Source organism: Epinephelus lanceolatus, chromosome 3 (genome assembly GCF_041903045.1).
Source record: "Epinephelus lanceolatus isolate andai-2023 chromosome 3, ASM4190304v1, whole genome shotgun sequence".
Taxonomy (NCBI): domain Eukaryota; kingdom Metazoa; phylum Chordata; class Actinopteri; order Perciformes; family Serranidae; genus Epinephelus; species Epinephelus lanceolatus.
This window is the reverse complement of record NC_135736.1, coordinates 17,786,120-17,800,996: the sequence shown is the minus strand read 5'-3', so window position 1 is coordinate 17,800,996 and position 14,877 is coordinate 17,786,120. Positions and strand designations below refer to the sequence as shown.

Genomic DNA, 14,877 nt, shown 5'->3' with positions numbered 1-14,877 from the left:
CTAGTTATCAACGTTGTGTCATCTCATTGTCACATTATTTCCTTTCTCAACTCTTCCTCTCTCCTCTTCTCTTCCAGGCCTTCAAAGAGGAGCTGGAGAGCCTCATCCAGGAGCAGCAGAGGAAGGGCAACAACCCCACCGGCCTGCTGGCCCTCAGACAGATCGCTGACTTCTTCATGGCCAGCTCCGTGGCCGGCTTCAACACCTCCCCCCTCAGTAAGTGCTCACAGTGCTGTGGGCCTTCACCCTGGGCAACCAGACTAACATTTAGCAGACCGTGCCACCCTTGCTCAGGGTGCAGCCACTTTACTCTGAAAAACAAAACGGAGCATCAGTATTTGCAGAGAGGACATCCAGATCCAAACATGAGCTTTGTGTGCTGAAGGGCATAAATACCCAAAGACAGCCTGACCCCAGACTCCGGAAGAGCTGCGCATACTTCTCTGCATTTTGATCTTTGAGTTGTGTCCAGGAGTCCGTATGTGAAGTCTGCTTTCAATCAGTGCACTGGAATGCACGACTAATGCAGAATTACATACCAAAGGCAAAGTAGTAGTTCAGTTGAGCTCTGCCTTAAGATATACACGTAATGAGTGAATCTAAGAGGCGTTGGCAGTAAACAAAGTATAAAGCTTAAGTGCTGTTTACATGACCTCAGTGTGTTTCATATGGAGCCAGATGTGTTGGGTACATCATTAGATAACAAGACAGATGTTGACAGTGGTCCTGCGTGGCTGTCGTCACCGTAGTAAGAAAGACAGGATAAGTGTTTGTGCGTATCATTTTAATGCGACTGGATCATTTTCTTTCCTTTAACCTTGATCGTGCCATCGTTCAGGTCTGGGGATGGTCACACCCATCAACGATATGTACGGAATGGAATCCACCACGATGGTGAAAGGCGAGAAGCTGACACGCTGTAAAGTGGCCAGCCTCTACAGACTGGTGGACCTGTTCAGCTGGGCACACTTCGCCAACTCCTTCATCACAGTAAGGCACTGCATCATGAGCACGACTGAGTTTCAAACTCTGTCCTTTAGAAGTGTTGACAGTCATGAGCTGTGTCTGAAATCAGTCCCTGTTTACTATATAGTACACTATGTTTACTGTCCTTTTTATTTCAGTGTCCTCATTTTAAGTGTGAAATTTATGCACTATATATACTGCCTTCAAAAATGGATAAAAAACAAAGTGTCTGTGGCATGTATGCTTCTTTCTTCCCACATTCCCATAATGCAGTGTGTTGGATTTTATAGTAAAAATGACAGGTGGCAGGTGTGACACTGCACTTGATGATTTATCATTGAGTGTCTCTCTTACAGGGAGTAGTGAATGAATTTACAAGGAAATGACTTCAGACACAGCAATGGTTTCTAAAGGCAATAAGAGTAGATACACCAGATGTTGATTGTTCTGTTGAGATTTATTGACTGAATTGTCTTGACTCACATGTTACTTTCACTCATAGAAGCATGCTAAAAGAATAATTTTGACATGTTGCTTTACTTTACTTTTGACCAGTATGGTTTCACTGCTCAATATTATAAACAGTAATAAGAGGTGTTCTTTACAACTAATTTTACTGATGTTAAAATGGAAATTTAAACTTTAATTAGTCGGCAAGTCTAAAAAAGTCTCAAAACATTCAGAAAAACATTCAAAATTGAGCACAACTTATTCTTTATGGTTAAACATTGTCTAAAAAATATTGCATATATTATAAGAGCCATTTGAAATCATTAACCACATTTTTCAATAACTAAATCATATTTTAAATGCATTAAAATGTGGGGAACCTTGCACCACGCATTATGAACATTGCACATTATCATACAAAAAATGTCAATAACTCACTTCATAAAGCTAACTAATAACATTTATTTAAAACAATATTCTTTAGGAAAATAAATCTTTAATAAATGTGATTTTGTTGGTGAACACAATTGTATATAATAATAAGTTTATAAATAATGTAACCATAATTACTGCACACATTATGTTTTTCAGTTATTTTTATTTCTTAAGTTGCTGTGGTATTTATTAATGGGTACATTAATTATATTTAAGTAGCAATAGATTCAGCATTATTGAGTTACTGGTAAATTATTATTTCATTGTCATTTATTGTACTTTGTGTATTGTTTCATTTGTATTCTCATGTGCAGTATTAAAGTGGAGTCATTATGTTCCCTTGGTTATGAGCCAATTGGTTCCTACCTGACCCTGTTTTGTGGGGACAGATATGAGTGATACACAAGAGAGAGTGAGTGCCTCTAACTTAACAGTGAAGAGAAGTTGGTGTACAGAAGTTGACTAATCACTTACATCCCTCATTCGGAGTAGGAAGATGAAGAATAGTTTATCCTTACCTTACTAAGGGTTTTTTTTTAAGTTAGTTGCCGTCAGACTTCAGTCAACTTGATCCTTCAACAAAAAAAGTAATTCTACTTTTCCCTGTCTTAGGGTCGAGTCAGCAAAGAGCAAGACCACATCCTCATCATCCCCAGAGGACTGTCCTTCGCTGAGGCGTCTGCATCAAACCTGGTAAGAAACTTAAGAACCCACAGACCCTTCCTTACATCCATACAGCCATGAAGTTATATTCTCAGCCTTAAAGAATGTAATTACATTTTTAGCAGTAAAGCGAAAAAGTTAAAAAAAAGTTACAGAATTGGATTAAGATCTAATCCAATTATCTAATTTTAACAACAAGCGCAAGATTCTGAGTTGAGATGTTTTCAAGACATTTATGTTTTCTTTAAGTGTTTGTGTAACTTCATAACTGAAGTTACCTTTGATTTTAGCGGGCCCTTGGTTAGCGTGAAACAAACAAATAGGTAGTAAATGTGTGTCAGTGTCCTTGTGTTTGTGTGTTTGCCAGCAGTAATAAGGTTTGCTCTGAGTATTAATGTTGTGGCCTTCACTGGACAAGGCTAATGCTTTTCCACTTAGCTTAATCAGACATTTTCCTTCCTTCAATGTACTTCCTTGAATTGTATGAAAAATTGTAGATGAGCCTCTTTTCAGTGTTTTGGTCTTTGCAAGGACAGCGTGCCTCCCTCTCAGCCACTCTCTCTCAAGTGTTTGTCTTGTGTCCATCCCTTTTTGTCTGCTGCTTCTCCCTAAAAAGTCAGCAAATATTGTTGTTTGTGTTATTTGTCAGGTTTTGGTTCAGTGAGTGCACACACTGTCACAGCGGCAAGCATGCGATGTCAATAGATGTGTGTAATAATCTGTTTGCAACCTCTGTTTCCTCCTGCCTTACATTTTAACTCCCTCTAATTCTGTTTCTATTTTCATCTTTTTGTCTGTCTGTTCTCCTCGTGCTCTACTTTCTCCCTCTCGTCTCCATCCAAGAGTTTATTTCTGCTCACATGTATCTTACAAAAATTAATTAGGCTTTCTCGGTGTTTTAAAACAAGATGAAACACCCTGACTTGTGGTATTAATGAAGTAATGTATGCTATGAATAGCTTTATAGACATACCGAACAGCCTGAATAAAAAAAATGATTCATACTTGGCATTAGCAGCCAGAAGATGGTTCATGTTTGTTGCACAAAAAGCACTTTAGCATTAATGTTTCCCTGAAAATTCTGTCAGCCACAACTTCTGAGATTAATTAAACTTTCAGTCATTTGCATGGGGCCGTTTGTGCTCTAGGGCAAATATTTTTGTCTTGTGGTTTAATCCATAAAATACGAAAAAACATGAACTGACAAAACAACAATATCAACTTGCCCAGTACTGATAAATTCTTGGAATGTTTGTCATGTTTTTGGTGGCTGCGGTTTGTTTGACGTTCAGGAGGAATATCTTTCAGCGTCTACCCAACAAAGCCATATAACTCCCCCACAATCTGTTTTTTCTATTATGTAACATTATCAAAGTTTGCATAAAAGTCACCTGACACTTAAATAGTATTCTTTATGTCCTCTCTTCTTGTTCTCTTTGCTTTGTTGTACTTCTTTCCTACTTTATTATCAGCACCTGTGCAAACATACACACACACACACACACACACACCTGTGTAATGTGGCTGCAGGTGTGGGTCGACAGCTGGATGTAGTAGCCACACTGCTGACAGGCAGATTTCACTGTTTGACCCGCAGGAGCATTTGGCAGGCAGAGATGTGCAATGAAACTCAGCTGAAGTTCAGTTCCTGCTGGTGCCTGATAGCAACGAGAGTGAAGAGTAAATTTACAAGCATTTTTAAGGTCATTGAGACGGATTAGTTTTATTCTTTGTTCCTCTCTAAGTCTGGCTTTAATTTGAACATTTTTATTGCTAAACCTTCTTGGCAGTCCTGATTGGTTCAGTTTCTGTTGAGCACAAAACACAGTCAGATTTTACGGTGAGATATTTCTGGAGCTATTCTCAAAGGAAATACAGCTTTGTGTTCGTTATAGGGAATACAATGCAGAAGTTCAACTGGTGGAAAAACTTTGTTAGATGCAGAATAAAGCTCAGAAAATTTATCTGTCAAACAGAAGCTGCAGCCTCAAATGAACATAAAGTTTACTTCAGTTTATATGTGTGTTTATTGCTTAAATCCAAATCTGATTTAAGTTATTCAAGGAATAAAGACAATGGTCACGCTATTAAATAAATAGATAAATTAGAAATTGTCTGTGTAACATCTGGATCAACTTTACAACCCCCCAAAGATGTGGTGGTATCAGTTAGCTGCCTCGTAATAACAAATAAGTCCAGATGCTGCGCAGTCAATGCTGATCTCTGTGTGAAGTGAAGCATGATACTGATCTGATAACCTTTTATTCACCAAAGATATTTTAAGTAAGAATGAATGTGCTAGTTTAAAGAAATACTTCACTCCCAAATGATCGTTTGTGTATCGATAATTCACCCATGTTCATGTTCACGATGAACAAAGAATCCAAAAAACTGAAAATATTTTGATGAATTGAAGTGTTAGTGGGTTAGATTCACCAAAGTCACACAATAATACCAACTAAGTAACTGATGGAGGCAGTGGTAGACCAGCAGCTCCCGTGATCAGAGAGGTAAAATTACTGTTTTTGTGAATGGAGTCTGGCTTTGAAGAGAGCACAGATTAAGTTCCATTTTCTGTTCATTTCCCCGTCAGTAAGGGCTGTCTATTTGAGAAACACCGAGCATAAGACTGGACAAATGAGACTCGGATTATACTGCCTGAGTTGTGTGAAAGTTTGCAAACAGATGTTTTGATATAGCTTTGCTGCTGTTTAACACAAACCCCTTTTACTTCAATTCATAAAGAATTTTCTCTGTTTTTGGATTTGTCGTTCGAGACTGGGATGCGAGAAAAAGAAGGTTTTCTTCACAAATTCAACAACACAGGGTAGGTAATTTATATAAAATAATCATTTGGGGAGTGAGGCATTCCCTCAGTGCCAAACGCAGGTAGGTCAGAGGTCTTTAGCTGACTAAAACTAAATAAAACATCTTTAATATTTCACCACTGTATCTCACAAAGGCTCTCTAGCTTACTTTAGTTGTAACAAAAACACTCTCACACCAAATAGTAAATAGGAAAAGTTGCCGTGTATAGTGTATTCACAATTTCGATGTCCAGAAGTGAGAACACTATTTTCTTTAGGGAGTTAAAATACTGCTTTAAAGTCTGACATTTCATTAACTCTAACTATCCCCATTTCCCTAATCACCCTCCTGGGCCCCTGATGGATTCTCCTCCAGCTTTGGATCCCATCCAGAAACACTCCATCTCTGTAATTTACAATCCCATTGACTCCCGTAACCTGAATCTGAAAGCCCATCTGAAGCAGATTAGAGGGCAAGAAATTGGTGTGCCAATACCTGACAACAGGTGGGACCATATCGTTGATTTAGTGCGCTCTTCTTCTATATGAGCAAGGCATGGTTTATTACAATCTGAGATCCTCTTCGGGGTATACAAGTAATAATTTTAAAAGGTGCAAACAGTTGCCTGCTGACCATACTCACATGTTCTGGTCCTGTCCAGATTAAACTGATTTCTGGCGTCAAATACTTAACACACTTGAGAAAGTTTTTAGCAGGAACCTTAAACCCTGTGTGGTTAGGCCTTTAGAACTCTACGAGCTAGACGCCTCATCGTCTTAAAGTGGACGCACACTCCTCCCATCAAAATATTTTACCAATCCAGACTTGTTTTGTTTCCCGACATGACTCATTTCAAATGAAACATAAATGAAGCTGTTTACATGCAGCTTTCACTCTGAACTCTCTCAGCTGTCTCAGTGACTGAAAGAATGACTGTCCTTGTACCACTGGGAAAAGTCTAACTACTAAAAACACTGTCCCAGTTAAGTAGCTCATAATGACACTTTGTGCTGACAGCTACTTACTGTATCGTACAAATCAGAGACAGCAGGGTAAAGTGTGGGCTCAGTCTTGAAGATATATGACAAAATCATTTAAAATGGAGTATATTTAGTTGAGTGTGCATCTGGACTACATCCATCTTTTCCGACCACAACATAGCAGCTTTCGGGAGACACAACAAAATTATGATGTCTGGCACTTTTCAGATTTGCCTGTCTGTGTTTTGATGCCAGTCTGTCGTTGCTGGGTTTCTCTCTCTCTCTCTCTCTCTCTCTCTCTCTCTCTCTCTCTCTCTCTCTCTCTCTCTCTCTCTCTCTCTCTATCCTCCTCCCCTTCTTATTCTTCCTCTCTCAACCTGTTTTGATCCATCGCTCTCTGTAGTTACATGGTTGAGTTCAAGTGTTTAAAGAAGCGAAGAGACTGATTAAGAGGAAGTCATCCGGAATAAAGAGTCTTGGGGGTCGTGTTGGGGTCAGCTGGGTGGAGGCTGTAGCGTCAGAGAAAGGCTGGAGTTCAGTTGGCTTTGGTCAGTTTCCATCTGCCTCTCCCTCTCGATCTTCTGTTTGAGCTTTGAGGTGAAGGCAAGGTCGTTTGACTTCATAGAGGGATTCACACTTTGGTCCATCTGAGTGTTTTTGGTTTGTGCATTTCATTCATCTGTTAGTTCAGTTTGATGTCAGTGCAGTGATAAATAGTTCCAGCTGCCCACACTTCTTCTTCTTCGGGCCCTTATCCAGTACTTTTCATCCAGCTGAATCACATTTCAGATTCTTTCTGACACGTCCTTTGGCATCTTCTTATAATTAGCAGTGCTATGTTTGTCAGAGGGGCCTCTCAGCAGCAGGGTGGGTTTGACTGACAGGGTGAGGGAGCTGCTTTTTGAAGGACATGACAGGGTGAACTGACACTGTACTGGACATGTGATCTAAATCAATCGATGTTCCATTGCCTGACAGCTGGCTGCAGCTGTGGGTGTGCGCAGAGAGACAAAGATGGTGGTGGTTAGTTACGCTCGGCTGGTGCTATTCACTTTCCAAAGCTGGGTGAAAGATCAATACAAGGTTATCCATCCAAACAGTTGGAGACAGAGCAGCACTCAGGACAGGTCTCAGGATTTTCAGCTTGAGTTGACCCAGAGATTAAAATCAAGCTGTGCACTTCACCCTGGTGTTTAAGTTAATCAATATTTTTTTTTTATATAAGTGCCGATATAACACCTGCGTTTCTGTTCTAATACCAAAACATGTTACTTTGCAAAGTGAGTCATGTTCCACACCTTTTTTCTGTGTGAAGCCAAACTCACTAATGCATTAGATTGTGATCTTGATAAAATAAAAATGCAAGTACAACAAAATACAAAGTAAACCAATTAAAAGTCATGTTTTGAATCTGATGCATTTTTTGTCATTAGCATTTGGTACTTTTAATACTCTGTATACTATACTAAGTTTTCGGTAGCACTACTGTATGTTGGCCTACTAAGTCTGGTTCAGTGTGCAAGGCTTATCCTACATGTCAAGAATAATCAAGAAATTATTGATTTTTTTTTTTTTTTTTTTTTAAGGCAACTACACAAAATTGTCCGCACATAGTGTATTGCCACTGCCACTCAGGTCACAGTAAAGTTTTGAATGTTAATTGGAGGGGTGAAAACCTGAAAGAAAGTGACTGTGAAAACTGATGATGATAAACAAAGTATATATGTGTTTTTAAAATTACTTTTTGCTGGTGGTGCAGTGGTTAGCGTTGTTGCCTCACAGCAAGAGGGTTCCTGGTTCGAACCCAGGGTCGGGGCTTTGAACCCTGGAGTTTGCATGTTCTCCCCGTGTCAGCGTGGGTTTTCTGCAGGTACTCCACAGTCCTCCCACAGTCAAAAGACATACAGGTTAATTGGTGACTCTAAATTGGCTGTAGGTGTGAAGAGGGAATGGTTGTCTGTCTCTATGTGTCAGCCCTGCGATTTTCGGGCGACTTGTCAAGGGTGTAGCCTGCCTCTCGCCCAATATCAAATGGGATAGGCTCCCAGCTGATATTGTTTCTCCTTATTTTACCTGAGATGTCTTTTTTGGCTGTACCAGTTATTTCTTATTCGGGGCTCTGATTTTTCAATTCTAGCCAACAGCCCCTTGCTGCATGTTATCCCGCTTTTCTCTCCCCCCTTTCCCGCTTCGACTGTCCTAATAAGAGACAAAAGCCCCAAAAAGAAAAGAAAGTTTAAAACAAGTTACTCTAGAAACACAGTCTTTCTCAAGGCAGGAGCGAAGTGTGGCAGAAGTAAAGCACATGAGATAAAATCTGGACTGTAAATATTCAGCTGAATGGGTGTATTTCATTAGCCTCAGACTGGATGGTTGATGCCCCTTCCTGTTGTGATGCACATTTGGACTTTGTAATGTGAATGCAAAATGTGAGCTTGTAGGTTCTAGTTTCTATCACAGAATATGTGGTCACGGTAACGGCAGCACAAGATCTACAGGCAGAGCTGTGTTTTCTGTTTGTCATTAGGTTTTACAGCGAGTACTGTCATCTGCAGTCAGTTGCTCTTTCTTCAGCCTTTTGGTCCAGTTATCTTTCTTCATTTACTCTGGTTAGCCAACTCTCTTCCCTCCAGGTCTCTGCCTCTTCTATCTTTCCCTCCATCGCTCTTCTCTCCCGTCCTTAAATCTAATAACTGCTAACTGCCTGGTAATTAAGTTGTCATAGTACAGGACGTCATGTCCACTCCCTGACTATATTATGTTTCCTGGTAACGCTCCAATTCATTTCCCAGAGAGGAGTGGACGGAGAGGAGAAATCGTTGATAATGTGATTTCTGTCATCATGCTCATTGATTCTGACTTGTGTTTATGTCTTCTTAGTTAATTTCTGAGGGCTATCAGCTGTTTGTTTGTGTGTGAGGGAGTGGATCTGGTTATGTGCAAGTCTCCGGACGTGCTTTAGTGCCTGGGTATATTTGATTACACTGATCTGGGCATGGTTTGTTTTAAAGTATGTCTCCCTGTAGCCTCGTCATCTCTCTTCCCTTCCCTTCTCAGGAGAGCTGTCTGGATGATGCAGCTGTCAGGGTTTCAGAAACCTTTAATAGCCAGCTTTAGTTTTGCACCAGTTAAGAAAAAGGAAAAAGGGTTTGGGTAAAAATAGCTTCACCTCCACCAGCTCCATGAAGCATTCACTGACTCTGTCTCCTCTCCTTGTCGCCCCAGGTGAAGGTCAACATCATAGGGGATGTGATCGATCAGGGCTCCACCAACCTGAGGGTCGACCCTGCAGGTTTCAGCCCACATGCTGCCATCTACTCAATGCGTCCAGACATCCGCTGCATCATACACGTGCACACTCCTGCCGCAGCTGCTGTAAGTTCACATTACACTACACAGTACTGAAACCTCCTGATTAACCTGCAGAACACCTGAGGCTCTTGTTAACAGCAAACGTAATAATCAGATGTTGGATTTTGAGCTGAGTTGTTTCAGAGAGTTTTTAGAATTTGAATGCTGTAATTAAATCATACCTCAACTTAAAAGGAATAATGATCTCTAAATAGAAGCTGTTATGGGAAGTGTTTGTGATATGCAACACAGAGGCTCGTCTCTGTAGTCATCAGAGGAGTTTCAAAGTGTTCTTCACAGAGACATCTAATATAAATGTCAGTCGCAGACTCAGATGAATAAAACAGCTCGAACACACCCGTCAAAACTTCTCATCTCTCATATGCCTCTGTTGCCTTTTTCACCTTCCTCCTGCTTTAGGTGTCATCTATGAAGTGTGGCATCCTGCCCATCTCCCAGGAGGCATTGATCCTGGGTGATATCGCCTACTACAACTACCAGGGCAGCCTGGACGACCAGGAGGAGCGCAGAGAGCTGCAGAAGGCCCTGGGACCTACGGCGAAGGTAGGAAAAAACAAGAAATTGAGCAAGGTCGTCCACCTGGGCAGTCGTCGTCATTCTTAAAGGAATAGCTCACTTATTAGAAATATGCTAAATTAGCTTTCTTCTGGGCAGATAGAAGAGAAGATGGATAACACTCTCAGGCTGCTGGCTGTAGCTTCATATTTACTGCACAGACATAGAGGGTGGTGTTGATATTCTCATCTAATGCTCAGCAAAAATAAATAAATAAATAGAAATATCCAAAAACTCTGCACTCACACTAGAGCGCAGAACCATTGTTAAGCCTGGGATGTGCAGACCTGATATCTTGACGGGTATTTTTAACATGCTAGAGGAAGGGGTGTTTTCGTTCTTTGTCCTTGCAGTCAAGAAAGAGAAATGAACGAATTATCAGGGTGTGGTTTATTTCAAGTAGGAAACAGTGGCAAGACAGTCAAACCAGCACATCCTGTTGAGATGTTGAGAGGTTCGCTTTACCCCTCTGTCCCTGCACGCTCTTCATGTGAGCGTCATGCACTTGGCTTCTTTTGTAATGATCGAAGTTCAACAGAATTTGAATTGGCAGAAAGATGGAATTCAAGGGAATTTCCACCAGTAGTGTGTTGCCAGGTCCTGCTGTCGTCATCCAGGGCCCGACCCCCTTGATACATTGACTTAGAAATGTTTTGATAGTTACTTATTAATTAAATGGCCTGTTACATAATTGTACCTCTGAAGACTCTGTTTGATCTGACTGCTCTGCTGTTCCTAATCACTGATTGTGTTACAGCTTTTGGTGCTGAGGAATCACGGTGTGGTTGCTCTCGGGGAGACCATCGAAGAGGCCTTTCACTACATCTACAATGCCCAATACGCCTGCGAAATCCAGGTACACACACACACACACACACACACACAGACCAACGCACACACTCGAGCTAGCTGCTGCTGTTTTGGGAACCCAACACATTCCAGCACCACTCAGCTTCCTCTGCACATGTATTAGACCAACAGGGCGGCAGCTTTCCCGCTAAATATAATGTCTCCACAGCCATTTTCACATTTCCCCACTCTCACTATTTTAACACTCCATAAGTCGTAATCTCTTGCCTCATGGAAAGTGTTGGCCAAACAGTCTCACAGTCAGGCTATCAGGAGTGATGAAGGGAGTAATGAGCTGATGTGTTGTTGTTGACGTTGGTCCAAAGCAGCATTTAGAGAAGGGTGTTGTTCTTCCTTTTGATTTATTGCGCCACTAAGAAAGCTGGAAGGAAGATGGCAGAGGGGATTTCAAGAGGTGTGGATCAGGCAAGAGATATGAATGATAATTAAATCAGAATTGTCAGTTGATATTCAATTTCACATTCATATTTAGTTTACGGTATTTGAATTCTGTCGTGGAAAGATTGTAGCTCAGCTAATTTAAAAAAAAAAAAGTAATGAGTAACTGATGAATGGTTGAGACAGTTAGCTAAAAGTAATGGATAAACAGTTAAAACAGTTGGTTGGAATAGTAAGCAATAAGTAATTGATAAGCGGTTAGAACAGCTAGTCGAAAGTATAAATCATTAAAACAGTTACCTAAAAAAATAATAGATTAAATGGTTGAAGTAGTTATCTGAAAGGAAAAGATAAGCGGTTTCAATAGTTTGCAAAAGTAAAAAAAAAAATTACTTGGGATTAATGGTTAAAATAGTTAGATGAAAGTATTTGATAAGTGGTTCGAAAAGGATACCTAAAAATAATTAATAATTGTAATAGTTAGCTGAAAATAAATGATAAATGGGTGAAATAGCTCAGAATAATGGATAAATGGTTAAAATAGTTACCTTAAAAATAATTGATAAATTGTTGAAACAGTAAGCTCTAAATAATTAATAAATGCTTGAAATAGTTACCTAAAAATAATGGATAAATGCTTAAAATAGTTAGCTCAAAATAATTGATAAATGGTTAAAATAATTTCCTAAAAATAATTGATAAATGGTTAAAATAATTGCTGAAAAAAATTGATAAATAGTTAAAATAATTACCTAAAAAAAAAGATAAATGGTTGAAATAATTACCTAAAAATAATTGATAAATGGGTAAAATAGTAAGCTCAAAATAATTAATAAATGCTTGAAATAGTAACCTAAAAAATAATTGATAAATTGTTGAAATAGTGACCTAAAAATAATGGGTAAATGGTTGAAATAGTAAGCTCAAAATAATTAATAAATGCTTGAAATAGTAAGCTTAAAATAATGGATAAGTGGTCGGGATAGTCAGGCAAAAGTAGGAAAAGGTTGAATAAATGGGTGGGTAAATGTTTGAAATGTAGCAGTATGAATCCAAACGTAACCTGCTTGACATAAACATTGACTGTTCAACTGTATGTAAAACATATTGTTACAATATTCGCTGCTGGTATACCATTCATGGGGGAATAATATTCAGTTTAAAGTCTATTAATAGGAACACATCAGGAATCCCATGATGATGTCAAAGACGGGTCACATAACTACCGTGTTTTTATCCACAGATATAGCTATCATACTTTTTTGACATGTCATCACTTGTGTTCAGTGGCAGAGCTGTGAGAGATGCTATGATGTATCAATGCTTAGAGATGTGTGTGGGATTTATTTGGTTGTTTTGCTGTTGGACCCTTGCATGTCTTTGTGTTCACTTGTACGGAGGATTTTAGAGACGTCGTTGTGTCCCAGGCTGGAACAGTCATACCAAATCTCCTGATTGACTCTCCCCCGGTCAAGCAAAAGAAAACATTAATCCATCCTGCAAAGCCCAGCTTAATTTCTATAAATAAATCCCCCCACCATGTTTGCTGTATGCCATGTACTGTATATTCCTTGGTGCTGTGGTCGCTGTAGATTGAGGGGCATCTCATTTTGATTTTGGTGAATGACGTCTTTCTTCTGCGTGGAAAATAGTCAGGAAGTCTGCGTATTCTTATTTTAGGTGGATGATCTAATGCTACAGATGTTTGGCAACAGAGAGGCTTTTTTGTGTCAGTTTTGTGTTGCATCAAGAGCCATCAGTCTGCAGTCGATGCTCATATTCCTCTCCTTCTGTCCCTACTTTGTCATTCTAGGTGAATGCCATCTCATGTGCTGGCGGTGTGGACAACCTGATAGTGCTGGATCAGGAGAAGTACAAATCACGAGTGTTCGCCTTGGCCTCAACGGCTTCCGTCAGCATGGCCGGACAGTACAAATGGAAGGTTGGCGAGCTGGAGTTTGAGTCTCTGATGAGGATGCTTGATAACCTGGTGAGTCCAGACATCAAAGTGAGAAGATCACAAACACAACGATAGGAAAAGAACACTCATCTGTTTATCATAAAGCCTCGGGCTTGTTAAATGACTAGATCAGATTTACACTGTTCGCTTCTGTGTGTTATCTTTGTACAAATAAGCTCAGAGGCAAATATTAAAATTACACGAAAATAAAAGTATACAGAGGATTCCTTTTCCTTTCTTTAGTCTCAGCACATTGTGGCCTTTCAGAGGTCGTTTCCTACAAAACCACTTCTGTAAAGTGATGTCATTTTCCTACAACTAAACATCTGTTTGGCTTTTTGTAAAAAAAAAAAAAAAAAAAAAAAATGACACAACCCATAAGCGTTTCATGAATGCATTATATTTGTTTTAAATGTTCTCTGTGGGAGAAATCCTCTGTAGTTTTATAGTACATGTCTGTTTTTATTTGTAATGAACTGATGTGGGACTAGGAAGCAACATGTACGGTGATGGCCACTGTTGGGAAACAGTAGAAAAGAGCGCCCCCTACAGAAACCTAAACTCTACTAATAGAAAATGTGAGGAAACTGGCGATACTGAGAGCTATTAATCTGGTGACAGAAACAGTCAGAGGGAGGAGAGATGAATTTAAAATGGCACAATTAGAAATTTGGGTGAAGAGGGCAAATAATTTAAAAGATAATAATTTAGCATCACCACGCAGAGAAGTGCTGTGTCAGTCTTTGCTAAATGTCTTTGCTCCTCCTCTGTGCCTCCCCACGCACGCACACTTCACCTTTTCACCTTTCTCCGTCCCCCTCTTCTCTCTTCTTCTGCTCTCCTCTCTCGAGTCACTGCCTCCCAGCAGCATGTCGAGACTCTGAACAGCTCAGCTCTGTGTCATCCCTCTCTGCTCTCACACCTCATGAACACGACATTTGTATCAGATAAGCTGTTGGTGCCAGAACAAGACCCAGACACAGTGAAGAGAACGAGGGGAAAGAAAATAAACCACTTGCTCTCTCCATCCATCTTTCACAACCAGTATACAATTATAACAAAGTTCCTGATTTGAGCAAGTACAAAAATCGGCTGTTGCAGGAAGAGAGCATGCCAGCCCTGCTAACTGTCTCAAAAAGGAGGTTCACGTCAAGTTGAAAGGTTAACTTTGTCCATGACTCTGAGATGAATAGAGAAGGACAAAACGGAAAAGAACGGAACTCCACTGTCAAGCCGTGTGTGGAAAAATGTCTGAAAAACAGCAGGACCCAGTGAGACTTAAGCTGCAGAGAGAGGGGAGCAATGGGAGTGTGAGAGAAAAGGAAAGATGAGGATAAAGAGGAGAGGGATGAGTGAGTGGAAGAGGGGCAAGAGAGAAAGGGTCAGACAGGAAATGGCTCTCTGGCTCTGCCGTCTGTGCTGCCAGAAACCCTGCGGTCA

General features: G+C 40.1%; 1 protein-coding gene across 10 annotated transcripts in view; it reads left to right on the top strand.

The window, feature by feature from the left end:
• Positions 1-14,877, top strand: part of add3a (adducin 3 (gamma) a) — a 133,143-nt gene that overhangs the window by 102,569 nt on the left and 15,697 nt on the right. For all 10 annotated transcript variants that reach the window (XM_078166026.1, XM_033625321.2, XM_078166020.1 and 7 more), the window contains 7 exons: positions 78-216; positions 839-990; positions 2,464-2,544; positions 9,528-9,677; positions 10,074-10,217; positions 10,987-11,085; positions 13,291-13,467. In XM_078166026.1, coding sequence (XP_078022152.1) covers positions 78-216; positions 839-990; positions 2,464-2,544; positions 9,528-9,677; positions 10,074-10,217; positions 10,987-11,085; positions 13,291-13,467 — 942 coding nt within the window. The remainder of the gene's footprint in view (positions 1-77; positions 217-838; positions 991-2,463; positions 2,545-9,527; positions 9,678-10,073; positions 10,218-10,986; positions 11,086-13,290; positions 13,468-14,877) is intronic.